This window comes from Lycium ferocissimum, chromosome 9 (genome assembly GCF_029784015.1).
Source record: "Lycium ferocissimum isolate CSIRO_LF1 chromosome 9, AGI_CSIRO_Lferr_CH_V1, whole genome shotgun sequence".
In the NCBI taxonomy this organism is placed as follows: domain Eukaryota; kingdom Viridiplantae; phylum Streptophyta; class Magnoliopsida; order Solanales; family Solanaceae; genus Lycium; species Lycium ferocissimum.
Genome location: NC_081350.1, coordinates 36,828,843 through 36,855,901, shown reverse-complemented (window position 1 = coordinate 36,855,901; position 27,059 = coordinate 36,828,843). Strand labels below are relative to the sequence as shown.

General features: G+C 37.4%; 1 protein-coding gene across 1 annotated transcript; it reads right to left on the bottom strand.

Annotated features, from left to right (window-relative positions):
* Positions 1–951: 951 nt before the first annotated feature.
* On the bottom strand, positions 952–27,059 carry LOC132030543 (lysine-specific demethylase JMJ17). Its single transcript, XM_059420223.1, has 34 exons — positions 26,856–27,059; positions 25,360–26,744; positions 19,376–19,433; positions 18,492–18,614; positions 16,808–16,865; positions 16,540–16,676; positions 15,749–15,907; positions 15,572–15,658; positions 14,986–15,162; positions 13,921–14,073; positions 13,636–13,827; positions 13,474–13,545; positions 13,019–13,114; positions 11,182–11,265; positions 10,975–11,091; positions 10,683–10,890; positions 10,535–10,599; positions 10,014–10,072; positions 9,799–9,930; positions 9,539–9,695; positions 9,134–9,466; positions 7,699–7,878; positions 7,482–7,543; positions 6,753–6,831; positions 5,777–5,923; positions 5,539–5,672; positions 4,558–4,678; positions 4,401–4,474; positions 3,277–3,421; positions 2,870–3,019; positions 2,269–2,364; positions 2,092–2,187; positions 1,800–2,002; positions 952–1,246 (listed from the first exon to the last, which is right to left on the bottom strand). The coding sequence occupies exons 2-34, from the start codon at positions 26,694–26,696 to the stop codon at positions 1,012–1,014; spliced, it is 5,526 nt and encodes a 1,841-aa protein (XP_059276206.1). The 5' UTR covers positions 26,697–26,744; positions 26,856–27,059; the 3' UTR covers positions 952–1,011.

Sequence of the window (27,059 nt, the reverse complement as noted above, 5' to 3'; positions counted from 1 at the left end):
TGATCTTGAAGAGGAGATCGATAATAATCTAGAAAAACAGAATATGCTGAAGGAGAAAAAGAAACCTCTGAAGAGGCAAATAGAAGATGCAAGAGAGCTGATTCTCAGATTGGAACGAGAGGTTGCTGATATTGAACAAGGTGAGAAGTGCTTGAAAGAGCTCACTTCTGGGACGATTACTAAGCTTGACCTCCTTGTTGCTACCATGTTTCAAACTTGTGTTCTTTTCAATGTGAGTTTGAATATTTGGTCTTCAAAAATTAAAAAACCTGAAAGAAAAACTCATTGAGACAACTGAAAAAAAGCAGTAAGCTAGAGAAAAGGGTCTCCTTTTTTTTTGCCAATTAAGGCAGGATTTTGTTCAGTGTTTTTTCTGAGAATCAAGAAATGATAGCACATTTTGGGTCTTTTTGTACTATTCTTTCAGAAAAATAACTTCTGAATTGCTAAGGATATTATTACTCCAACATCCGTTTTAATGCATTATTAGAAGTGCAGATAAGAAAAGGGACAATGAAAAAGAAAAGGAAAATGGTAAATTTTTGGTAATAAGATTCTTCAACAATTTTGGCATGAAATAATGAATATAGATAAAAGAAAATACTCATGTACTCATCAATTTATTGTAAATATAATGTTCCTTGCCTAGCAAGTCGCAAGTTGGGAACATGCTGTTTGAATATTTTTTTAAAAAAAGCAGTTTACTCACTTGAATTCAGTGTAAAATATTCCTATATTTAAGTGTGTCAAAGACTTGAAAGTAATTGAATGTGTTGGTGATATTTATTTCTTGATAAATTATTTTCACTGTATAAACTTAGTTAACTTGCAAATATATGTGCAGACAAAATATTTTAAGAAATTGCGAAATGATACTACTGTGATTTACATTCATATTGAACCATTAACTTTGTCATCCATTCATGATCAGATCAAAAAATGGCAAAAAGCTCAAAAAATGAGGATTAATTGAATAAATAAATAGAAGACAAAAGCGTATTTACAAATCGATTAACTATTTTGCACAAAAATAAAAGGGGACAAGCTGTCAAAATGTTGTCGTCTATGAGCTACTCGTCTATAAGGTTTCCTATTTTTCCAGAACAAATGTTCAATATTACTGGTACTTCTTGATACATCACCAGCAGCACTCACTCTCTCCCATTTGGGTTTTTTTGATTTCCTTCTTGATTCTCTGTGTCGCGGAGAAGGCGTTTGAGGTACCTCGTGTTTGCCACCAGCGACCCTGCAGTTCAAACGAGCAGTCAAAAACATATATCGCGACAAATCTTAGTATTAGTATGAGTTTGTGGACCATATAAGAACTATTCATCCCGATGACCAATACTTATTATGTATGTCTATTTATTCTATAGTTGGTGCAATGGGCGGAGCCAAGATTTTTTAGTATGGGATACAAAATATAAAGAAGTAAACACACAGAGCTAAGAAGATTAAACATCTACTATATATGCATACAAAACAATTTGGACCTTGTATGTATAGTGTAATTTTCTGGTGAAGGGGTTCAAATGAACCCCCTTGCGCACCCTTAGCTCTGCCCCAGCTGGATGCAAACGGGTAGTCCTAACCCCTATAGTTTAGAAATATGTGGAAAATTTTGAAATATGTTGAGAATACCAACTTTTGATTCAAAAAACTCAAAACCGTGAACCTACAAAGTTCAAATTTTAGATCGCCTCGGGGTGAACGATTTTCTTTAGCTTTCCAAGAACACCAGTGAATCATATACTTAAAGCAATTACTAGTTGGGAACGAGAAAAAGAGAGAATGCTAACTTCTCTTCGCCGCTTGTCGACATCGATGCAAAATCCTCTCCTTCCATGCAGCAACATGCAGGGCAGATATAGATTTTTGGCAGTGAGGATAACTTGATGCAATCAAAATGATACCATTCATCACATTTATCACAAGCAATCATCGCTCTCTTATCATAAGGTCTCCGACAAATGCAATAAAGCATACTCCGATCCCTTAGTAACTGCATGTTCCAAAAATGTGGCCTAATTAGATGTGACACGACTACACTTAACTTTCATCTCGACAAGAGTAGTTTTCTTGACATTTTACCTTAAGCTCCTTTTCACATGACACGGGTAAATTTTCACCCTCCGTGATGAGCTCAAAGACCTTATCCAATCCAAGTGCGCCGCCATCTGTTGAAACCTGTTACAAGGAAGATGGTTAAGGTTAATGTCATATATCAAGAACATAACCATTGAGATGAACAACATGTACACTTTTTACCTTCTTTGCCATATCAGCCCACTGCAACCCAATGTTCTTCACTTCTGTCAGCCTCTGTCTAAAATAATCTTCAGAAGGAATGCCGACAGCTAGTCCCTGAAGTAGTGTTGAACAATCAACATATTAAGCTATTGCAAGCCATTTCTAATCACAACCACACACCAATGATAAGCCAAAAAAGTATCAAGAAATGATCTACTAAGGTCAGTATGCTTTTGTCATAGCCAAAAGGGCAAGAAATGTATTCTATTAAGGTCATCATGAACTACATTCCTGATTCACAAAAAGCGCCATATCAGAACGAGAGTTTCAGTAGTGGTGACAAGCTGCCGAGAGTGGAGCCCACTCATTTCGAAAGTGAACATGATAAGAAGACTCAAAGAGCCGAAGGCTTTTGAAGTTCACAATTACGTCCTTAAGTTCATGTAGAAACTTTATCAGGCTGATTAGTGACCCTAGTTCTCCATTTTTGCTTTGAAAAGAAAAAGGAGAAAAATTGAATATCATTATACGAGCATATGAAAAGTGCCCTGGAGCACCCCAAGAGAAATAAATAGATCAATCAATATACAAATAAAGGGCATGGGAAAGTGCAGCATACCTCTTTTAAATGCCGTTGAAGCACTTGAATTGAGGGTTTATGTGAACCGTCTAATAATCTCTGAGCCCTAATTTTCCAAGAAGTTCTTGCTAATGCCAACTCGAGTTTGCTGTTTGCCTCGCAATCATATGCACCAACAATATGTACAGCCTATGCAGTCGACAGAAAGCAAAAATAAGTTCCAAGTGGTGAGTTTACGGCTAATATTCTGGGATGTTCATAGAAAACTCAGAATTGATTGATTCCCAAATCAAGTCAAATGCCCACAAAAGAAAACCATATGCCCATAACAACGAAGACACCAACAAAGAAATACATCGGCAGGAGAAAAGATAAACATAGCAGTAACTCAAACAGACTACACTAATATTGTAATTGAAACTGAATGCTGAACAGACATTTGGTACCTTCAAAGCAGCACAGAATTTTTTAGCAATAACGCGAAGGTCTTTATCTGGATAAGCTAAAACAAACTTGACAATCTCTTCGATGCGAGCTTTGATATCGAGAGCTTTTTGAACAATTTGATGAAGTACAGCTCTTTCCTGAATCCTGCCAGGAGAATGTCAATGGTTAAGTGAAACACTTTACAGAAAGTGAGGCGCTGGTGTAGACACACATAATCTATAAGCGCAAGGATATACACAGTAGCAGAACCCAAAATTTCAAAGAAGCAAAAAAGCCCCCCCCCCCCCCAACCCAACAAATGAAGAAAAAGATAGATGGAAGGTGATTCACGTTTTTGGGAGGGGAGTGGGCAGAGAACGTTATTCACCTCCTATGTAGGAGAGACACTGAAGACAGTTTTTACTCTCTTTCGATTTTTTAGATTTGGAAAAGATTTCACTCTATTGATTGAATTTGTAACCAATTAATTCAGAGTTCCACAATTTTATTCTCGATCCCATAATGTACTACAGGGGCTCACATGTAGATAAGCACCTTAACAAGTCCTAATGATGCATTTCAGATATTTTCTTTAGTGTTACTTCCACAGACGGAATATACTTGAACACTCTTTTGAGAAAGGTAAGAATATTATAAAAAACGAGCACCAAAAAGGTGTTGTTCAAAAGTATTTACAGAGAGTCCGCTGCAGAAATTCCATTAATCCATTCAAAATTAATTGGATATTCTGTTAAACACTTGAACACGTCAAGAAATTACTCGGTAGTGGGTACTCCTTTCATCTACCTTATACCTTAGTAGAAATAGTACAGGAGGAAACAAATTCACAAACTCATATATACAAACTCCAACATGTATGGTAATTATTCTCGTTTTCCAGAATTCCTATCATATAATTCTAAAACAGAGCTACACACAACTAATACAAGGAGCAAAAAGCTGGCTAAAGTAACATCCACCAACTGCCAGAACTCCTCCTCAACCACATTGTCCAACCAAAATGAGAAGTAAAAGAAAAAGAGAAGAAGACAATTGGTATCCTAGCATCCTATTCAGATTTGTAAAAGCAGTTCTGAGACTTCTGACGACAGAATTTCAATTAAAACAGGCTATTAGTCATTACCATAAACATAGATCTTCAGCATCTGATAAGAGCTCAATGAGCTTGTGCAACTTCAGACTCTTCCTACCAATATTCTGCAATAAGTAAAACCAGAAATCAGACATTACTGCAAATGTTAAGTGCAAGCTCATTCAGATAGCTACATGGTCAAGCATACCAGAGGATCACTTCCATTTCTTGATATCTTTCCACTGTTTATGAAATGACAATAAGGACAAATAAATTCTTTTGAATCATTGGCATCTCCTGGTGAACATCCAATGCACTGCAAGTGGAAGCTGTATAAAAGCATCACATTTTTTGTAAGTGATAACGAAAGCAATCTTCATATGAAGATAATGATTAAATAGTAGTCCAAAATAAAAATAGTCCAATTTTCCCTTGGCCGAAGGAAATTAAAAGCCCGTTTGGCCATGCTTCTTGGAAGATAAAAGCACTTCTTTTTTAGATTTAAGGTGTATGGCCAAAAAGGAAAAGTGATTTTGAGCAGAAGCAGATTGTCTGTTGTGGGGAAGAAGCAATAAATTTTTGCTTCTTCCAAGAAATAGAAACAGAAGGAGAAAATTATATTTTCTCGAGACAAACATATCCTTGCCAAAAATTTATATTCACCAAACCATTCGTCATCAACTTAACCCATTTGTCTCTCAAATAAACCCTCTTCTCCTTTTCCTATTTTGTTCTACCTTTTCTTCTCCTTATCCATAATAAATACTTAAAATCATTTCTCCATTTTAATAATACTAAATTGAAAAATGAACCTTGATACCGTCTTCTGTTGACACTCAAAAGCACTTTGTGGAGACTCTCGCCAAACACAAAAAAATATCAGGAAAAACACTTCTCAAATGAATTGGCCAAACACAAACTGCTACTCTCCTACAGTACTCTGAAAAGCTATCTTGATACAACAACAACAACATACCCAGTGTAATCCCACTAAGAAAAAACTATTTTGATAAATGTGTTTTTGAAAATAAGAAGCTTCGGAAGCTTGGCCAAAAAGGCTCAAAGTATTATATCACACTCTGGATAACTGGTAATAACGAATAGTCATTCGAACTCCCCTCTCCCAAAAATCTATCTCAGACCTTTTTAAGAGACACAAAATAGCAAGTTAATTAGCAGGATAAAGTACCAGTCATTGCAAGTAGAACATGTCAAAAGCTTCTGGTCCACACCAGCAAGCGAGCAGCATATACATAAAGCGCTGGAATTGGTGGGGTTAGATGTCTCACAGATGCTGATTGATCTCTCAACTGCATTTTCAGTCTGCATAATTACATTAGACTGTATCACACATCTATTATATAATAGCTATAACCAGGTCAACAAGCTGAAAGGGAATAAAATAAAAAGAGAAAACAACTTTAAACCTGTAAAAGAGCAGTAAGCAGGTGAGCATCTCTAACTGAAGGGTGTAAGACCTCCTCACAGTGGCGCTTCCACTCTTCTATCTTATGAAGCTCAGAGAAAACCATGTCCAGTTCTGAGCAACTGAAGGCATCATTATTCCCTTTTTCCTGAAGGTGTTCGAATCACCAGACATTAAGTAACCATAAAAATTACTGTATATCACAGGTAAATACCACGATATGGTAATGAGAATGTGTTTAAAGCTTCAAAGTATAAAAACAACAATGTTGACTCAACATTAATTACTTAGGCAGGTCGAGAGTAATTTTTGGATCATTTCAATGAATAAAAGTTCAGAATTGTGAACAAAAAGCCAGTTAATAACCAATTGGTCACAATCACGAGGAACTTTCTTTATCAATTCTCATTAACTTTCTTCCTCAATTTCTACACGTCGTAGTAGGACGCAAATTTCCAAACAAGCTGTCCTGCCGAATCAATCTCCATACGGTTAACTGACAGCACAAATCTGAATCAAAAGTGAGAAAACAATAGTTCCAGTTCAACTGGGTTGTGAGACAGAGGAGGAGAATTTAGACTGCCATTATATCATGAGCCGCATGAGAAAGGATTGCTTAGGAAAAGGCAAAGTGAAGACGAATCACATTGGTTATCCCCTCTTTTTAAAGAACAATGCCTTGTGTGCTCTCATTCGGTGGAAAAATTCAAATACCCACATTTAACAATCTATCGAAAAGTTACCAAGAGAACAGAGACAAAAGATGACGAGACATTAAACTAGATTTCCAACTTCCAGCATAATAAAAACTCATAAATTGGAAATCCAAAGCACCAAAAATACCCCAATAATAACATTGCCAGAAGAAATAAAAGTTAGACTTGTAGGAGGAATAAGAAACGTAGTTCAAACATAAACTAAAAATTTAATGTTGACCTAGAAGAAGAAAGAAAACAGAGCACACGAAGATATGTTACCTTAAGCTGCAGCAACAGATCCCATGATCGATCCCTAAAGTCAAGGGCAAAAAATAAATGCACCTGATCCAGCCATGAGCTGCAAAAATTCCAATTGTAAGTAATAAAATCATAAAACTAATAAATAAATAAAAACTTGGCAAAAAGCAAACAAGATGAAAAAGATAGATATGGCAGTGTATCTGCTAGAAGTTTTCTGATGTCTATATGCCAAAATATTCCCTAACTAGATAGTTTCTTTACCAGGCAGGGTAGAAAGGGATTGTACAGGGATGGAAGTGTAGTAGTAGGTTCATGCCAAATTGTACCAACAGACTGGTCCAAACTGGAACCCTAACCCAACCTTTCAGTAGAAGCAAGAGACCAAATAAAATACTCCATTCTCAAATAAAAGTAACAACTATAAAATTCAAAAAATAGTGAAATTTTGGGAAGAATGTAGAGAGTAGCGTGGGACTACACAGGCTCTCAGATAGCGACAGGTTCTCAAAAGAGCTAACCTGACACTTACATGCATTCACCAGAAGAATCCAAAAAAAGATAACCGAAGAAGCACGTGATCTTTTATCTATAATATGAGATATTATTTCTAAATAACATGAACAAAATTTAGGTCTCTCCAATGCCACACTTGATAGTAGCTGAAGAAGCTATTTTTGAACATCATGAAAATGTGATGATAAGCAGATATACACCAAACACATGAAATCTGTATCAGTGGGCACTTACTTGTGTTTCTCAATAGCCTTCTCAAGCCGACTAATCATTGCAGGAGATGAGACACGAATGTTCTGCAGCACGAAGGCACCAGACAAAAAATATAAAAATTTCTCACATAACGACGATAAGTAGAATATAAGTTCAAATAGTAGTAACATCAAAATACCAAACATAAACAAGGAAGGAATAAATCCTCATAAAGGCTATAGAATGGATGAAAAAGTACCTGATACTGTCTGAGAATTTCTTCAGCATCACTTATGTTGGATCTTCCAAGAGTAGAATGAATGGAGACTTCCAAAGCTCTATTAAGCCAATTTACCCAATCAATTAAGGAAACACATAAACTGCAAGTTGCATACATGATAGGAAGGTGGCTTGCAATCTCCAAATTCGTCTCGACTTCCTACAGCAATGTTAACAAATAAACTTAAGCACATCCACCATCACTTTGAGAGGGATAGATGAACCGAAAGAAAAAGACTTAAACCAGGTGGCACAATAAAAACAGCAAAGCCATTACAAAGGGAGGTAAGACAAACTATAGAAATTAAAAGGCTTACACGAGAAAAAGAGCGATGTGCCAAATTAGGGGTAAAAGAAGAAAAACCCACTGATAACCCACAAATGATCAAAAGCAAAGGTCCTAAGCTTCTACCAACACGGTTAGTTGGCAATCATATAAAGGAAGGAGAAATGGGAAAAGGGCATAGAGTATCATAAGAGGTCACACTAGTGATACTCTCGAATGAGAGGTTGCTTCACTAAGTGACCTACTATCTTCAGTTCAGCAATATAGCATAATGTTTATGACTTTACATTCAGCCAACATAACAAAGGGATAGGGGAAGAACCAGGAATGGCGCTCCAAATATACCACACCACCTGTAGTTTCCAAACTTAGTTGGACTTGCATGAACCGAAGAGATATACAAAGTAACTTTGCAAACCAGCTAAAAGAGAATTGTGCTCCAAATAAATAATCATCAATAACTAAATTCACAACTTATAAACTTTTCAAATCCATCATGACGATAGACTAAAAGGCATTTAGAGCTATTGATCCTTCAAATCCATCATGACGATAGACTAAAAGGCATTTAGAGCTATTGATCCTTGAATATGGGCGATACCAGAGGCAGAATATAGGACCAGGGAAAAAAATTAAGGCACTGGATACCAAAAGAAGCCAAATAAAACTAGTAACACAAACAACCCAGTAAAACCCCAGCAGGTGGGGTCTAGGGAGGGTAGAGTGTACGCAGACCTTACCTCTACCTTGTGACAGGTAGAGAGGCTGTTTCCGATAGACCCCTGACTCAAGGAGAGAAGAAAATAGAGATGAAAAAGCATCAGTAATAATAACAGCCAAATAATAAGATGACAGAGTGAAAGAAACAATCAGATAGTACTAGGGATTTAATAATAATCAGACAAAACAAAGATACTACAACTCCTAGTACGGGAGAATATAGGACCAGGGAAAAAAATTAAGGCACTGGATACCAAAAGAAGCCAAATAAAACTAGTAAAATCACATATATTGCCCCAATAATATAGAGTGCACGCATAGCCATATCAAGAAGAGCCAAACCCACAAATCAATGTCCAGATCTATCTCTCTTTATGTAGAACAGAAATCTGATGGGCCAATTAATTACCTCAAGTGTTGGCATTGCAGTAGCAAAAGATAAAGCCCTAAAGCACCAACGAAGAGTAGAACAAGCATCTTGAAGTTTTGGAACCATATCAAACTTGAAACCAAGACCTTGACCTACTTCTACAACTGAGTCTATGGCTTGAATTTGCTTTTCAATTTTACCAAGTATGCTCAATATTTCATCGTCTATATTCTCGACATCCAACAGCCACTTTGTATCATGCAACACAGGGCAGGCATCCTGCTCCCACCTGGTGCAAGTATCAAGCAATGTTTGAATCATCAGTTGTTCTCTCAGAGATAGCTTCAGAAGCTTGGATTCTGATACCAATTCCTGCACAAATTACAAAAAAGGATGTAAGAGCTGTATTATATTTCACAAAGGCAGAGTTTGCAAGAGATTAACCTTCAAAGTCTCAACTTCAAGAGAAGGACTTGAACCAAGTGCTATTGAATCACGTGATAAAAAGGACTGTGACCTAGACAGCCAAGACTTAGCCATTGATACCGCATCCTTGACTTCAGCAATAGAAGGAAGAATCACAAATATCTCCTCTGAAGCCCTAATTATCTCACAAAATATAAATATCAGATGGAAGTAGAACAAATACGCGAACACACACAAGAGATATGAAGCAATAACTAAATCAGGGAAGGAGGCAACACCTTACAACATCCTCAAATTCAGATATTTCTTCTTTGTTTTTAAGGACGCGTCTGGCTCTTTCCTCTAAAGATACAGCAATTGTTTTTACCTCAGAAACATCAGCAAACAACTTCTCTTTCTCTATCTGCAATCTGGAGATATATTCACATATCAAATAGGATGAACAATAGGTTCAAGACAATCATTATTAGTAAAGCAAAAATTGTAATACTACATGCTAGCCTCCATCAAAAGCTGCTCAATATAATCCATGGACATTTTGCAACGACGTGCCTGTACGAAAGAAGGATTTCAGAAAATTCAGATAGAGGAACGAACAAGAGATTTACGAGACCAAAATATCGCAATGAATGATTAATTACTTTAGTAGCGTAAGTGATTAGATATCAAAGCGGTCATGAACCATTAAAAAAAAAAAAAGGCAGTCCGGTGCACTAAGCTCCCGCTATGCGCGGGGTCCAGGGCGAGGGCCGGACCACAAGGGTCTATTGTACGTAGCCTTACCCTGCATTTCTGCAAGAGGCTGTTTTCACGGCTCGAACCTGTGACCTCCTGGTCACATGGCAGCAATATTACCCGTTACGCCAAGGCTCCCCTTCCACTTATGAACCATAAAAAGAATTAATTAGATAAGAAAGAAAAAGGGAAAAGAAGAATAGGACATGATAAGAATGCTGAAAATGTAACTCAATCATCCACAGAAAGTGATAGGAAAAGAATGACCACTCTAGTTACCTTCAGAGCTTTAACCCTACAGCGAGCCTTCTTTAGCTCAATATCCACACATGGCAGCTCCTCAACTATGTCAGAAGCGTGAAAAATATTATAGATGTTTGCATTAGATTACAACTAGTAAACAAAAGATTGACTAAGAATTCCAAACCTTTGACTCTAAGCAAGGACGCATCCTTTTGAATGCAAGTTAACTCAAGAGCTACAGCATCTTGATCCTCCCTTTCACTGATGCTCAATAGAATATCATTAGCACGCGCTATCCAAGACACAGCATCTTTATGATACTTTCTCAGAAGTTCAAGCTCTGGAATGTTAACCGTAAAACCATCCCATTTGTTGAGAAGCGATTCAAGTTCCTGTAAAACATAAAATGTGGCATTTATGCAATGTTCTACTTCCATCAATCAACACTTTCCAAACTATGACAAGGTAGGAACTACCTTGACACTGAGAGAACCTCTCAACATCTCACAGCACCGAGATTGACAATATTCAACTTGACTAATTAAATCTAGGAGCATTTCATGCTCAGGAAGTTGCACTTGAAGGCTTAAATTCTGGAAACAACAAAAAGTAACAGAATAATCACAAAACAAATAACCCCAAAAGAAAGACAGCATCACAGAAAGCAAAGATAAACAGATCACCTCCTTCTCTAGCTCGTAGAGAATATCTGCCTCAACTCCAGCAGAAGTCTCAGACACACATTTCCTTACTCTTTCAGCCCAAGCCTGAAAAAGCTCAATATGTGAGATTATAAAGCAGAACCCATTCTATTTCTGAAGATTGAGGCAGCAAATGACAATTTACCACAAGCGAATAATCACATCATACAGAGCAACCCTTTGAATTAATTTTCAATCCTACCAGCAAGATGGAAGACACAAAGTTGATTGACATTCAAAACAGCAAAAGATGATTCAGACAGCAGTTGCCATACATCCAGAACATCTCAAGTGAGTGTGTGTCACTTCCAGTTACATGTGTAAATATAGAGCATTATTAGAGGTAATTTTAAATTGAATTTAAAATGTGTCCTAAAATAGAATTCAATTTTGCTAAAGTGAATCAATGTGAAACCATGCCAAAGGGATACTTCACTTTTATTTTCTTTTGGCAGGCGAAAAGCATAATGTACTTGTCAATTTATAGACATTTTAAGGTAAATCTTTTGCAGATTTAATCCACTGAATCAACATATCACTCATCATTTTTACATAGTCCAGTAAGTATGTACAGGAATCTATTCTCAGGAAAGGAAAAAAAAAACTAAAGTATCATAACAGCTACCAATGGAAAGGATGAGTTGGTCCGGTTTGCACAGGTGAAGGGGATTGGATACTCAGAGAGGCCTTAGATTGATTGTTTATTGTATATAGGGGGAGCACACCTGTATGATCTTTCTATAACAGGCCAATCCTGGTCAAATTCATCATCTTTTGCTCATATCATCCTTAGAAGGAGGAGAACATAAAAAGGGAAAAAAGAGAACCCTAAAAGCTGCATTGACTGACCCCAGGTGGGTTTTATTCTCATTGCTTTTACAATTTGGATAAGTAAACGAGTCTTTGCAGGAAAGAAAATATTTGCTGGTTCTTGTGCCAACATGGTCAACATAAAAGATATTCTCAAACTTTATCGTTTTTTTTTTTTTTTTTTTAATTTCTCCATATCACTAAAGCATTCATCTTTCTAATTGGGGCTTCAACTTCTTGTATCTCATTCACAGTAAAAGCCAGCATTATACTATGAGAGTACCTTTAGCAAGCTTGTACATGCACTGAAATGCTATGACTCCCAGTTCTTTGACAACAATACTTTTTTTTTACCCCCCCCCCAGGAGCTCCCCCCCCCCCCCCCTTTTGCTCCCTTGGTGACTCGAACCCACAACCTTAGGGTTGGAGGTGAGCACCCACCTGCGCAACCCCCTCTTGTCCTCACAACGATACTATTATCTTCAAGAATGACCATTAACAGTACCAGTATCTTCACTGACAACCATTTATCATCTTTTTCACCTCATAAGATCTTATAACTTCTCCAGCGGTAAATTCCAATTTTTGCACAAAGAACACAAAAGGCCAGAAGTCAAAGAAAACACGGCACCTGAAAGTGCCGGCAGGATTCTAAGGAAAAGTAACAATTAACCAGTTGGAACACAAAGGAAAATCATAAATATGCTGATCCTCTTTTTATTTGTTTTGACAGAAGAACCAAACTTCAGGGGTTTTGTCTTCTATTTTAAGCATCATTATTTCTCTATACAAAAGATTTTGTTGACAAAAAAGGGTTCTGTCTTCTATATTTCATCTTTTCTCCCAATCTTCTTTAAGTCCTTATTTGACTAGATGCTTTTTTCTCTAGGAGAAAATAAGGACGCGTTACATGTGTCAATGTCACTTAAACATATAAATTGGCCACGCCTGCCTGGTACCTTTATCAACATTATAAAAGACGTAAAACTTACAAAATAAGAAGGTATACCTTAGCTGAAGACAGCTTGTGCAACAATTCCTCACTTCCTTTGATGTGGATGGGGCAATCTACAGTCTTAGAGTACAAGGTCTCCAAATCAGATACCTGAAAAGGCAATGAAGCAATAATTTACAAACATAAGAGAACACAATGAGCAACACTTCCAAGCTCAAGGGAAAGAAGAAGAAACATTTCCAAACGATCCAAAAATGTAGAAGTATGAAATGACCAGATGTCAGGCAGATAAAAGGTTCAGAACTTAGACAACCATTTTTTTTTTTTTTGGTGGTTGTGGGGGTGGGGGGGGTGGATAACATTATATTAGCCACAAATGTATAACAAAAGCCTGAAATACAATTCTCAAAGAACAGTATTAGCCCCTGTCATATTCTGTTCGTTGATGCAGCAGCAGCAAACCAAACTATACTTAGACAACTATCAACAAGGTGAATGAACTGGCTTACAGGAATATTTGAGCATGATGAAAGAACAGAATCAATCTCCAGAGTCAGCTGGCTCGCTTCTTTCTGGAAATCCTGTACACAGAGCATAAATGGATTATCAGGTCCAGTGCAAAATTGAAGTGCATATAAAGGAGGGGAAATCAGAAACAAACTGCATTTCACCTTCAATTCGAGATGTTCAGGTTCATTACAGGGTACGGGGTTTAAACTGAGCAAATTGTCAACAACTTCCATCTGCACCTTCACTACATCACTACTGTGATCAGACATCCACGATTTTACTTTAGAGAGAGAATCTCTGACATTGTGAGACCAATCCTGAGCATCAATCAACTTCTTCACCAAATCTCTTACCTAAACCCCATTCGACATAAAGATATTTAGTTGAAGACAGCAATAAATCTAAGCACAAATAAGTAGTAGAAAATGAAGTGGCTGAAATCTCACCGGATCCATTTCATGACCAGCCCACATAAACTGTTCGGCTTCCTTTATTGCACGACGATAAGCATCTGACGAATAAGGATTCTGGAAAAGCTTACTGACCTTTATTCGCCATTCTTCAGCAAGTTGCATGTGCGTGATACAGCCACCTTTTATCTACATTTGGCCATTGATGGGAGCCAATAACAATTAGAAGATATCACTTTATAAATTTGCACAAGCCACATATTAACAAGAACCATTTCTTATCTTTAGACTATATAACACATTGTATCATGAATATGCGAGAAACAGCCTGCAGATGTCACGTCTCAAAGTATCAAGTGACTCCGGAACGTGAACTGCTTACTCAGGTATCAGCCTATCAAAGAGTAGAAACTTCCCAAACAGAGCAGAAAGGATTCCAGAAGGATACGTCCCAAGACCATCAGTATAATCCAGATCGTTAAGCTTCTTGACCACTAGTGTCATTGTGACAGTTAAGCTTTTAGACAACTCAGAGGATAGGGTGTGCGATAGCGAGAAAATTAGACAAAGGGAAAAAGGCAAGTGGGAGAAAGAAACTTAAGAAAATTCTACCAATCTTTGACACTGTAAACTCTCCAAAGATAATATATTGGATGAACAGATGATGAAGGAAAATTAGCAGTATTAACACTTCCGAGGCATAAGATAAGAGCACTATTGATTAAACACTGGTATGGAGTCATTAAAAGCATGTTCTTCCATCCTAGTGATTATTGATATCAAGATATATATTTGTGTTCTACTTCCAATAAATAATGCCAAGCAACAGAAAGCAAGAACCTCCGTTCCACACCTCACCCCTTTTGAACTAAAAACTGATTAATATAGAAATCTCTGCAACTTGAGTGATTAGACAGGAATCTACAGGTAATTAGAAAAGCTAGCAATGAAATGCAGAACGCTGTGCGGGGCCTAAGAGAGGGTCCAAAAACCAACTTTAACATTCACTATGCCAGAAAACAAGGGAATCAAATGGAATAAGAAAAACAGGACACTTGACCAAAAAAAGGTCCCATATTGAATGAAAGTGATGATCAGAACCTTTTTTGACAAAGCAGGTGGATCATTGGAAGCCGGAAGTTGCCTTCTGATATTTTTTGCAGCCTCTTCATGATTACTCTTATCAGTAATAAGCACCATATCATTCAATTCAGCGAGGGTATGACGAAAAAGGAGTCGACGCTTTTGTGGCTTACATTCGCACAGATGTTCCCAATGCTGCAAGTAAAACTCATATTAAGTCAAGAAAGCATAATCAAGCACCAAAATTGATGTCAGAGAACATAACAGACTACGACTAAAGGAGAGCATCAGCAGTGTAATCACTAACACCCCACCAAAAAAAAAAAAAAAAAAAAAAACCAACCTGAAAGCAAAAAAGAAGAACTACATAACTGTTACTATATTAAAGCACAATGCTGAGAATGTCCTAGCCTCCTAGATGCTAGAATATATAATATTACAACCTACAATGAGAGATGATTTTATGCTTCTAAGATCAGCTAAGTTTAGCTTGAATTTGACCAGAGTAACATTCTACAGACAGAACTCACAAAAGCATAAGACATATAGAAAGCGGAGAGACAGGGAAAACAGTATATTTTTCGCACATATAAACAATGCTTACCTCAAGACAAACAAAAGATGATGGAGCACAGCTGCACGCTACAGCAGAAAGATATAAATATTGCTGGCATATGATGCATGTAGGATCCTTCAAAGTAGATCAGGTAAAATTTGTGAAAAACACTTCAGAACACATTCATAGTCAAAAATTCAAGAAGCAATATCAAAGTTAAAGTACCTCTTCTGTGCCCACATATTCAGGCTTTATACGAGCTGCCATGGGAGAAGAATTGACAATGCCATTTTTCCAAAGCCGCTCTCTCCAAGACTTTTCTCTAGAATAAACCCTGACCATTTCTGTTTTTAAGTAAGGCGCTGCCTTGCTGTCAAATTCACTCTGCATGGTGATGAAAATTGTTAAATTGGCATGACTAAAATTTAAAGATACATAGAAGCATGGAAAAGTTATCTATGAATACAAAGCAATGAAAATATGAAAACAAAAGTTCATCAGAAAAAGCATCATAGCATAAGTTTCAGTAGGAAACTTAGAAATATGATAAGTAACAGAAGCAGTCTAACAGCGTCACAAAATTTAGTGCACCATCAGTGGAATTAAAGTATTAAAGGGTAATCCCACCCACTTGGAAATGAATCAACAAATAACACTTTTTTTATAACAGCGATGTCTGGGTCAGCATGCTTGCACCACGACTATTCAACGGGATATCAGCACATGCACCAGTTAACTCTGCCCACCAAGGCTTAGGCAGATTGGAAGAAATTAGAAATCACAATAGCAGAAAAGAAAGAAATAAAATAAGTAACTAGTCCTAGATAAAAAGCCCCCACATAAAGCATGTAAAAGAGCAGCCTTCTACATCTGTGGGCAAACGACGAATGAGTGTAGCATTGTCAACAGCATACCATGAATTTGAGGGGTTGGGTTCCAAAGGAAGGGGTCACCTATTATATTTCTCCTAATTGGAACATGGTCATTAAAATGGAAAAGGGGAAAAGGATACACACCCTGGCTACTGCACAGAGCAGCTCTTCATGCGACAAAACAGCAGCTTTGTGATAAAGTTGGTAAAGCTCTGCTCCAAAACCGCCATGAGGTAACCAGTCGGCAGGGGCAAAATTGACAGCCTCAGCACAATTTAAGCCTACAATTTCAAGATGCAGGTAAGGCTACAGGAGAGAGCTGCATAATGCATGACTAAGCATTTGAAGAAGATTGAACAACTAGAATCTTTTTTGCAAATCAGAGATAAACTAACAAAAAGCCGGGGCTCACCGCAGTTGAAGCCTCCATGATACGATCTGGGAAAGGTAATAATAAAGTCCCCAGGCTCCTGCAACAAAGTAAACAAGCAAATACAAGCCACGTAAATGAAAAGTGCAAAATGGGAAAAGATTTAAATTCAGTACTCCTGGAATGGCTATCATGAAGGGGATCGTAAGTACTGTTTAGGGGATTGCTCATCGAGTTACTGCCTAAAGCCTAATCATAATGAAGATCTTTGATCATTTGATTGCGAGCTTCATCAGAATATTTGTTTTATTTTTTTGACAAGATCCTACTTTGCTTAGTATTAAGACGTTTAACATTTCTCCCACATTTTTTTTATAACAGAGAAAATCTTTAAGGGCCGGGCAAACGGTTTAGAACCTCAGTGGATAATGGTCTGCCCCTTTACCGTTCTCCAATTAAATACCAAGTTTTTGTCCGCAGCAGGGTTTTCCGTGACATACGCCTAACACACATCACACATTGCGCTCTAACCACCAAAGCCCTAAAGGCAGCACATTCTCCCACATATTAGGTACTATAGACCAGTAAAGGGAAAAACATTGTGTTACTTATAATTTATCGTCCCAAATGTATGACCACGGTCGAGAATTAGGCTCCTACACTATGGATCATGTAAATAGCATCCTTATCGTATGACGTATTTAGGCAGTCCCAACGCTCACGACAGCTATATCCTGATGGTTTTGAGGGATCACGTGCACCTTTGGCAATGAAGCTTGGAGGCCAATGACAAAATACAAAACAAAAAGAAGCGAAAAATGTAAAAGAAATTTACCAATAAATGAAGGAATAAATAAAAGAGAACAAGTTTCAAAGAATGTACCAAAAGCTGTTTTTGGAAATATACATTCTCAAAAAGTATACATTAAATGTAACAAGTAGTGGTGAAGTAAAGACAAAGTCCCAGCTGTTTATCGCCTACTTATCCCTCACCATTTTTGCAATTGTTGGGTTTTATCGGACTAAACAGCTTCAGAATACCGGTAGATTCCTAAAAGTGCACCCACTTGGACATGTAGCCCTAGAACAAGATATTTTTAAGTTAAAACACTTTTTTCACAGTTCATTGGTGTGATACCCCTCGAAAATCCTGATTTTGTCCTGCATCTGTGGTGGGTGGTATAGGAGTGCCGACACACTTATTTTTCTTATTTCGCTATTTTGTACTATAGTATTTGGGCCATGGAAAGATAATTTAAGTACCAACTTTCAATGGAATACAACAACAGACCCAGTGTAATCCCACAAGTGGGGTCTAGGGAGGGTGGTGTGTATGCAGCCTTACCCCTACCTTGTGAAGGTGAAGAGGATGTTTCAATTGAATACGAAGAACCTATTTTCCAAGTTTCTCAACTAAACACTAAGCTACAATATCTATAGAAAGTAATCCCTCCTACGTCCTGCCCATATAAAAGTTGAATGTAAGTCTGGAAGCGAAAAGAAAGTTTAGCTCCGTAAACAGAAGAAAACTCTTACGAGAAACTCTCATTGTTTTCCACTTTCATGACAGTTTCTCCTTATTGTCATGTTCGTCTATCTACAAAGAGAGAGACTCAAATGCAGTATCATGACACCGACCATGAATTTTGGGAGGTATAAAATACAATGGAAAAAGACAGAGCAGGACAGGAGGAGCAAGATCTGAGTATTAGGTCCCGCAACAAACCTGTAATACATTATAAACAGGAACCCCATTTTCTTGCAACACCCGTGGATTCAGCATGGTTACAAGCTGAAATAACAGATCTGGTTGAGCATCAAACAGATCAGGAAGGCTATCACGCATTACCTGCACAAAAATTGCTAGTTACAGGACAGCTACCAGCTGAGTAAGTCGAAGAAATCCAAATTTTGAAATTTACAAGGGAAAGCTAGACATAAAAAGCAGTTATAAACACTGATAAAAGTTAATTGACAACAGCAATCAAGCATTCATTTATCACTTCTTTGGCGGCTAAAATAGGAAAATAACTTGCTATGATGAAACGTATCAAGGAACTTGGAAAAGTAATCTCTTTATACCAAAATGTAATGAAAGAATATGCAACGGTTTTCTTAACACTACCCTAAACACTAAACTTAATCATATTATTGTATTCAGTCATCAGTTACTCGTGGGTTTAGCAGGACTCCAGCTATTCTCTACATCTATCAAGTCAACATGCTAGAATTACTGGCCTTGAACTCATTCATCTATACATGGAATTACAGGGTAAATTAGATTACATTTACTTCTTATATTAGATTATTTAAACCCATAAAATTGAAGATCCAAATAGTATGAAGAACAAAGATACTTCCCATGACTTTACACTTGCCTCAGTTTTGTTCAACAGTCTCCAAGAAAGCCATTTAGAAAAGGGACAGAGCAATAATTACACTAAAATATCCTAAAAGCCCAACATTCAAATATGTGAAGATGTATTTGCGCCAAATTTTCATTCACAGTAGAAGAGATATGTTCAAACTTTACTAGCCCACAATTTGCACTAATACATAGAAGCAAAGATCATGACACTAATACAGGAGAGGAAGTATTCATTGAATGACCTTCTCAAATGCTTGGGCCTCACTGCCGGGAACACTATACCAACATTTTGGCTCTCCCCTGAAAGGAAGCAAGAAGAACTCATTAACTGATAATCTTTCAATGAATATCAGGGTACCGGTCATGCACAAGATAAAAAAACAACGATATCATGAGCTCAATCAGGTGATTGCAGAAAAGATCTCAGAGGGAAATGCAAATGAATTCATGAAGACAAGATGCACAAAGTCACAGTCAATAAGACATTTCCAACTAAATTATCAATATGCCTAAAGGAAAACCCCAAGAAGTGTTGTCTGATCCACTAGAAATGCCGTCAACAAGTACTGCAAAATTATTATTGCACTATCCTTTCTTTCTGTTCGGTACTATTTTCTTTTACCTTTTACTACTGTATTCTACTTTATATTGTTCTCGACCTTTCAGCTCTCTAATCACTAATCAGTTTAATTTAACTCCATCAGCATGAGCAACTTCATTAGCCTCAGTCACTTTTCAAACGTTTGACCAACTGAGATGTCAAGGGAAGTTGCATGATGATGGAATTTAGTTTTCTAGGGCCCTGAAGGGAGAGAAATAGGAGCAACAAAAAAGGAAAAAACAAGTAACGCCGGCCGCTATTTTCCAAAAAAAAAAATCATTCATCCATTTTGCGATGAAACCAATTCCAGAATGGTAGTAAGCAAGCGGGACACAGTGTTATCAAAAGTTAAAGGCGCAAAAAGCTCTAAGGTCCGTTGGGGCTTTAAGCGCAAAGAAAATAAAACGTGAGTTTTAACGAAGAAAGGCACAAATGGAGGAAAAATACAAATATGTATGTGTAGTCCAAGATTAATAATTATCAGCATGAATAACAAATATATGGACAAAGAAATTGAAAATGATAATGATAAAGTGAAAATATCTCGTTTAGTCTCGCCTCTTCAAGATTACGCTAATTGGAAAGTAAAAGTATGCATTAGAGCCTTTATGACGACGATGAAGTAAGGGAAGCGCTCAACGTGTTTTGTGCCTCGCTTCATTGACACATAGAAGGTGTATGATAGAGTGTCAAGAAAAGTCCTTTAAACAGTACAAGAAAAGGAAAAAATCCTACCAAATACATAAATGCGAAAAGGAAAAGGAAATGACCAAAGGTTCAGAAATGTAGAAACAGTGGGAGAAAATGTAAAGAAGTTTCCCGTAATTGTGCGCTATAAACCAAGAAGCTACCTTGAAACCATATTTTTTTAAAACAAGTTTTTGATAAGGGGAAAAAACTTATTTTAAAACAAGTCATGGATGAGTTAACTAATAATATACAGTATCGGTACATGGTGCATATCATTTCTAGACAAATTAAGATAATTGACGAAACTAACGAGGGAGCCAACCAAGAGCTTGAACTATAGAAAGCACTCTAGACAGTGAGAGTTTTACAATGAGTGGAAGGACATAATATATGCTATGCAAGTTTAGCCAGCATAAGAAGAACACGGGATTGTTGTGCCTAGGCGCAAATAATTCAATTTTTTTTTTTTTATGAAGTAAAAGTATTTCATTTTATAAAAAAGGCCATAAAACGCCGTATACAGGTGGTATACCAAAAAGGTAAAGAATCTACAAAAGCATATGAGTTTCTACAAACTTCACCAATCGTCTATACACCAACGGACTTTCTCAGTGCACCAAAAGAAAATGAGGGAATGAAGGCTACTCCTTAACTGGAAAAAGCTCGACTCTACTCCTTCAAAAGCTCTTCTATTCCCCCCCCCCCCCAATACAACCCACATTAATGCAAGTGGCACCACATTCCATGCCTTTCCTCTTCTCCTTCTTCTCCCGCTTTTCCAACTAGACATCAACTCTTTCACCGTTTTTGGCATCACCCATGGAGTGCCAAACCACCTAAGCATATCCCACCATAATCTCATTGTCATCCCGCAATGTATAAGAAGATGATCCACTTCCTCAATAATATCCAGGCATATCCTTTCTAGGAATAGCCTGATAGATGAAGATGTGACGTATAAGTAAAACACAACAGTTGAAATGGAGTAGTACTAAGGTAGTGGTACGTGCCACAAAGAGACCTACCCAAGTGAAAGATAACTTTTATATAACAACTAAAAGACTACTAATATTATATGAATGTTAAAGCATCTAAGGCCCGAGATATCTCCAAAGTGAATATTTTTTTATGACAAGCGAACCCGTAGGAGCAACCCTTCGGGTGCGCACAGGGTAAACCGGCTCCTATGCAATAGCCCGCAAACCACATAGGAGAGATAACCCACACTAGGCAAGAACCGTGCGACAAGCTCGGCCCAGAAGGCAAATCCCGTTATTGTAGGCAGGGAGTTTCGAATCTGCGACCTCCTTTATGGAAGCCCCATGCTCAACCAACTGAGACACCCTTGCGCGTATCTAAAAGTGAATATTGTAAACATGCAGATGTTTAAAAGAGTGTGTAGTCATTCCTTGTTAACTTTTTGGTACCTTCCCGGTACTATTCTTCTAGTAAAGTACTTTACCTTATCAAAAGAAAAGGAGTGTAATCATACCACAATAGACATGATTAATAATGACAAATCTGATGGAAGGGAAATTTGGGATGGAATTGTAGAGAAAACAGAAAAGAAATTGGCAAAATGGAAGGCACAATTATCTTCCTATGTTCAGAAACAATTGGATAGACTCCGAAGGGATTTCCTATGGCATGGATGCAAGGAAGAGAAAGGTTACAATCTGGTGAAATGGCAGACAACAATAAAAGGTAAAGAAAGGGATGGATTGGGTATCAGAAATTTGAAAGCACAGAATAATTGCCTGTTGATGAAGTGGCTATGAAGGTACAACAGTGAGGAGAATGCATTATGGAAAGAGGTGATCAAGTGCAAGTTTGGTGAACTAAACCCCTGGTGTACTAGAGTGAGCACTAGCACTTATCGTGTGGGAGCATGGAAGACAATCAGAGCTTTGTGGCCCAAGCTGTAAAGTAATGTGCAGATAACAGTAGCAGATGGTAAAAGAGCAAAAATTCTGGAAAGATGCCTGGAAGGAGCAAGCTCCATTGATGGAAGTTTTTCCAGATTTGTTCATTCTATGTACTAACCCAGAGAGCACGATAGATGAGATGTGGAGTGCAAAGGGTTGGAACTTATCCTTCAGAAGATTATTGAATGATTGGGAAGTGGAAAGGGTTGCCAACCTTTTAAGAAGAATTGGTGATTTCAGTGGCATCAACAATGATCCTGAGATGGAGGCATAACAGTGATGGAAAATTCCCAGTAAAAAGGGCTTACAAAAGGGAGGGCAATAGGCAGAATAGAGAACAATCAAAGCAATGGAGAAGCATATGGAAGTGCCCATCCCCAAATAAAGTGAAATGCTTCACCTGGCTGGTGGCAAGAAGGGCTTGTTTGACACATGAAGTTTTAAAGAGAAAAGGTGCCATTATAGTTTCAAGATGTTTCTTGTGCAATGAAACTGATGAGACTAACAAGCACCTTTTTCTACACTATTGTGGTCCTTATTTCACAACTTAACAGAGACAAATTGGTCTATGCCTGAACCCACAGCAGATCTGCTTAGATGTTGGATGAAGATGGGAGGCAGTAAGAGTCAGAAGATATGGTGGAGGATAATACCACACTGCATTTGGGGGACAGTGTGGAGGGAGAGGAAGGGGAGATGTTTTGAAGATAGATCCAATTCCATTCAGATAGTTAAATGGAATTGTATAGTATCTTTCTACTTTTGGTGTAAAGAAATAGGATTAGAAGACATAGATCAGTTTACAGATTTATTAAAATCCTTGTAAGTATTTTCTATTTCCTTGTTTATGTTTCTGCTGTAACACTTTTTGAAGGTCTCCAAGCATGTCCTTAATGCTGAGGAATATACAATTATCAGTCTTAAAAAAAAAAAAAAAAGGTGCACGTACAACACAGTGATGAAAAATAGACACCAAAGATATTTTTTTGGCCATATCCTACATAAACCTAGAAATGCACTGGTCTGATATGACACTATTATAGTTGAACGTGTAAAAGAGGGTCAAACTAGACCTAAAATCACAGATAGTTAAGTTGTCTGAAAAGAACTATGACCTCTTAAAATCCACATAGACTTAGCAAGGTATAGAACACAATGGAAGCAATGTATGGATACCAACTAGTTATGACAAAAGTATAGTCGTTGTTGATCGTTTAGTCGGTAAAAGCTATATGCACCATATGATAACCGTGAGAACGAATTCTTAGTATTAAAAGTTAGTTTGTCCTAACAGACAAATTCTTGAATATTAAAATGACTAGGGCCCAAATGAAGTATAATGGTTATTGAGGTTCCACATAGCCGATCCCATTGGCTAGAAAGAGAGGTCCACATCGCCACACAAATAGTCATATAAGTGTGAGAAATAAAGACTCACAAAATATTATTAAGATGTGTTGACTACATTATTACACTGAGCCTTATTTATAGACACTACATTACAATCCTTTTCCATGTAGGAGACTATAAACAATCTTATTCCTATTCTAACAATAAGCCACATGTACTTCAATCTGCATGTTAAGCAATTGTTGAAGGGCATTCACCGACAAATAAAACTACTTATGAGTAACAGTTAACAGAAGGGGAAAGGTTACCCGAAAAGAAAAGCAAGGCTATATACCTTATTTGCCCTTAACTCGTATTTTATTTTGGATTTAGAGGGTCTTGTAGGTGATGGGGGAGGAAGAGGGAATCAATTGGTTAATGGGAGATGAAAAAAGGGATATGCAGCCAATGGACATCTAATAGATGCACAAGCATTTTCAAGAAGTAATTTAGAATCTCTATTTTCATTGGACAGATATGGAGGCTACCAGTAAAGGATTAATTACGCTTTTCACTTCTTCTTTTTCTTTTTTGAAAAGGTAGATTACGCTTTTCATAATTTACATAAAACCTAATCTGGGCAGAAAATGAGATAAGGTTCATGGATATATGTACTATAACACATTTTAGCAGAAGAGGAGAAGTCAAAGGAGGACAATACAAGTGATGAAGCTACCAGTCAGCTAGCAACCTAACTACCTAAGCAAGACCATGAATAGAGATTCATGCCCCCAAGGCTTAATTCAAGTGGGAAAGGTTGAGGGACTTGTAATTTAGGTCATAGGTTCAAGCCCTACGCGATGCAAACTAAGCATGGTATTTAAATGGACAAGGGTAGAGGGGCAGACCCATTATACCAGAGTTTCGACGGTTGTGGTTGGTCCAAAGGGTTGGCCCCAGACAGATGTCTCAATCATTAAAAAAAACAAAAGCAAGACCGTGAAACTACATCAACCAAATACACTGAATGAGACTAGTGAAAACACAGCTGTAGATTGCGAAACCCCAATAAACAATGTTAAGTGGATTTTATAAAGTTCATTTTGTAAGATTCGCACAAACTTACCAACATGCCAAATCTCTAACCTTATTAGGACAGGCATATCACATCACATTAGGCAATAATGCAGAGAAATTAATATCAAGATCAATAATAAGGCATCTGAAAGAAGTTCCATAGCAACACAACTAACAGCTTACTTGTCTTTTATTGTATGCACATGTAAATTAAATGAAACTAGTGGTTAGATAGAGGTCTCTGACATTTCTATAAGTGATTGTATGCGGTTTAATGAACCAAACTTATTCTTTTCTAAATCAATAGCAGACCTTCTAGGCAGATCTTATTCTTTTGTTTGTCTGGTATACAGTCTAAAGATTCTTTGAAATTTATTCGTTTTGCTACCATGTTAACTTTCAGTAGAAGTGGAACGACAGTTCTTTTACTATCAAGTGAATTAGAAATAATTCTATTAATATTATACAAGCTGTTAGCCGTATACAAAAAAAGTAGAGAAATTACACAATATGTTCTCATTCAGTCAAACTTGGCATGTAGTCATTTATTTTGTAGGAATAAGAAAATGGACTTAAGTTAAAAAAGAATAATTAACACTCATACCAGTGATGATAATTCATGGAATAAAAGCAGTGGTCTTCAAAATGCCAGCAGAATGAAGAGAATAGCATTCCAATATACAGCCAAGGCACCATAACACCAGCAATACTGTGATGTACAGCTCGAAGCATCGAACCTGGCAACTTGGGTAAGTTATTGAGGTTCCATGGGCTAGCACAATATTCATCCCATGTACCTGGTTCAATTGATGATGGTTTCTCATCGGTTACACGTGGAAATCCACTACCATAGATGGAAGTATCCAAATCACTGCCATACTTTACTTCCACCTCCCCGGCTGATCCCTCCACAATTTCCCAGAACTTCTTCTCTAATTGCACCTGTGAAATTGATGTGGAACCAAACCATTTTTTCTTGGCACGATCAGCAATCCGCCTAAATGAGTCCAATGATAACTCTCTGCCAGTTGCAAAACCGAAGCTATCTTTTTCAGAATTCAAGCATTGCAAGCAATACCAGTTTCCGGGTGGAATTTGTTTCAGAGGCGGTGATAAACAGTACATATGCCACCCCTTGTTGCACCGATCACAGAGAAGCATTACCTCCCCGTGCAATCCACTTTTGCATTGTTCACATATTTGATCGTGGGGTTCTTCCTCCTTCACCTTACATGTTTCAGTTCGATCACACTCATTGTTCTTTCTCCTTTTCTTAGAACTCGAGAATTGGGAGTCTGACTCTCTTTTCCTCCCACTTTGGTTTCCTCTCCTGAAACTTCTATTTCCCAGCTTATTTAACTTATTATAATACTCTTCATAATCATACAAATGTTCCAGGTACAACTGGAACAATACATGCTTGGCACACTCCGAAATCTTTCCAGCAGGCCGAACGAACCTAAAAACCTCACCCCACTTCTTCTCCTTCACGACTTTATCGTACCCTCCAAACCGCTTGACCGAATTATACAACTTACACAAATCTAGGTCCTCACCCTCAAACACAACACGTTTCTTCGCTACTTTCTTCCCACAATGCTCCTTTAAGAACCTATTGTATTCCAATTCAAAGGTCTTCGGATCGCAAGACGCGCACCGAGCCTGTAACTGATGAATCGCTTGCGTTTTCGTAGGAAATGTGAAGGTATTCAAATCCAATGCAAAAGGGGGTTTCCAAATCTTGGGTGGGATAATTTTACAAATACCATATTTCTCAGCCTCAGGCCTGATCTTGTAAATAAACTCTAAAGGGTCCTTAAATTCATCCTCGGTTGGATAATAAACTGGCCCTGATGGTATATTCAATAACCCACTTGGGGATGCACTTATATTTTGCCCTAACACCCCTTTTTCTACAGCCCTAGGTCTACCTCTACCCATTAATGTAACTAATATTTCATCAAGATAATCAAAACCCAATCACAAAATCTGCATGAAAAATTCATATAAACATTCAGATATGTATCAAATCACTATAAATTCATGATTCTTGAAATGTAAAGAAACAGAAAACTATTAAAAATGAAATCTTTAACATACCTTTGATGGAATAAAGAAATAAAAACTGAGTCTTGATAGATTCTTGTTTTCTCAAATATATTATATGTACCTCCAAAAACTAAGTATGACCCAACGTGTGTGTTGTTTTAGTGTTTAGATATCTCTTGTTTGGTCTTTTTAGTTGGAGACCAAGAAAACGGTGTTCTCGTTAAGTCTTCTTTTAGTATTTTTTTATTATTATTT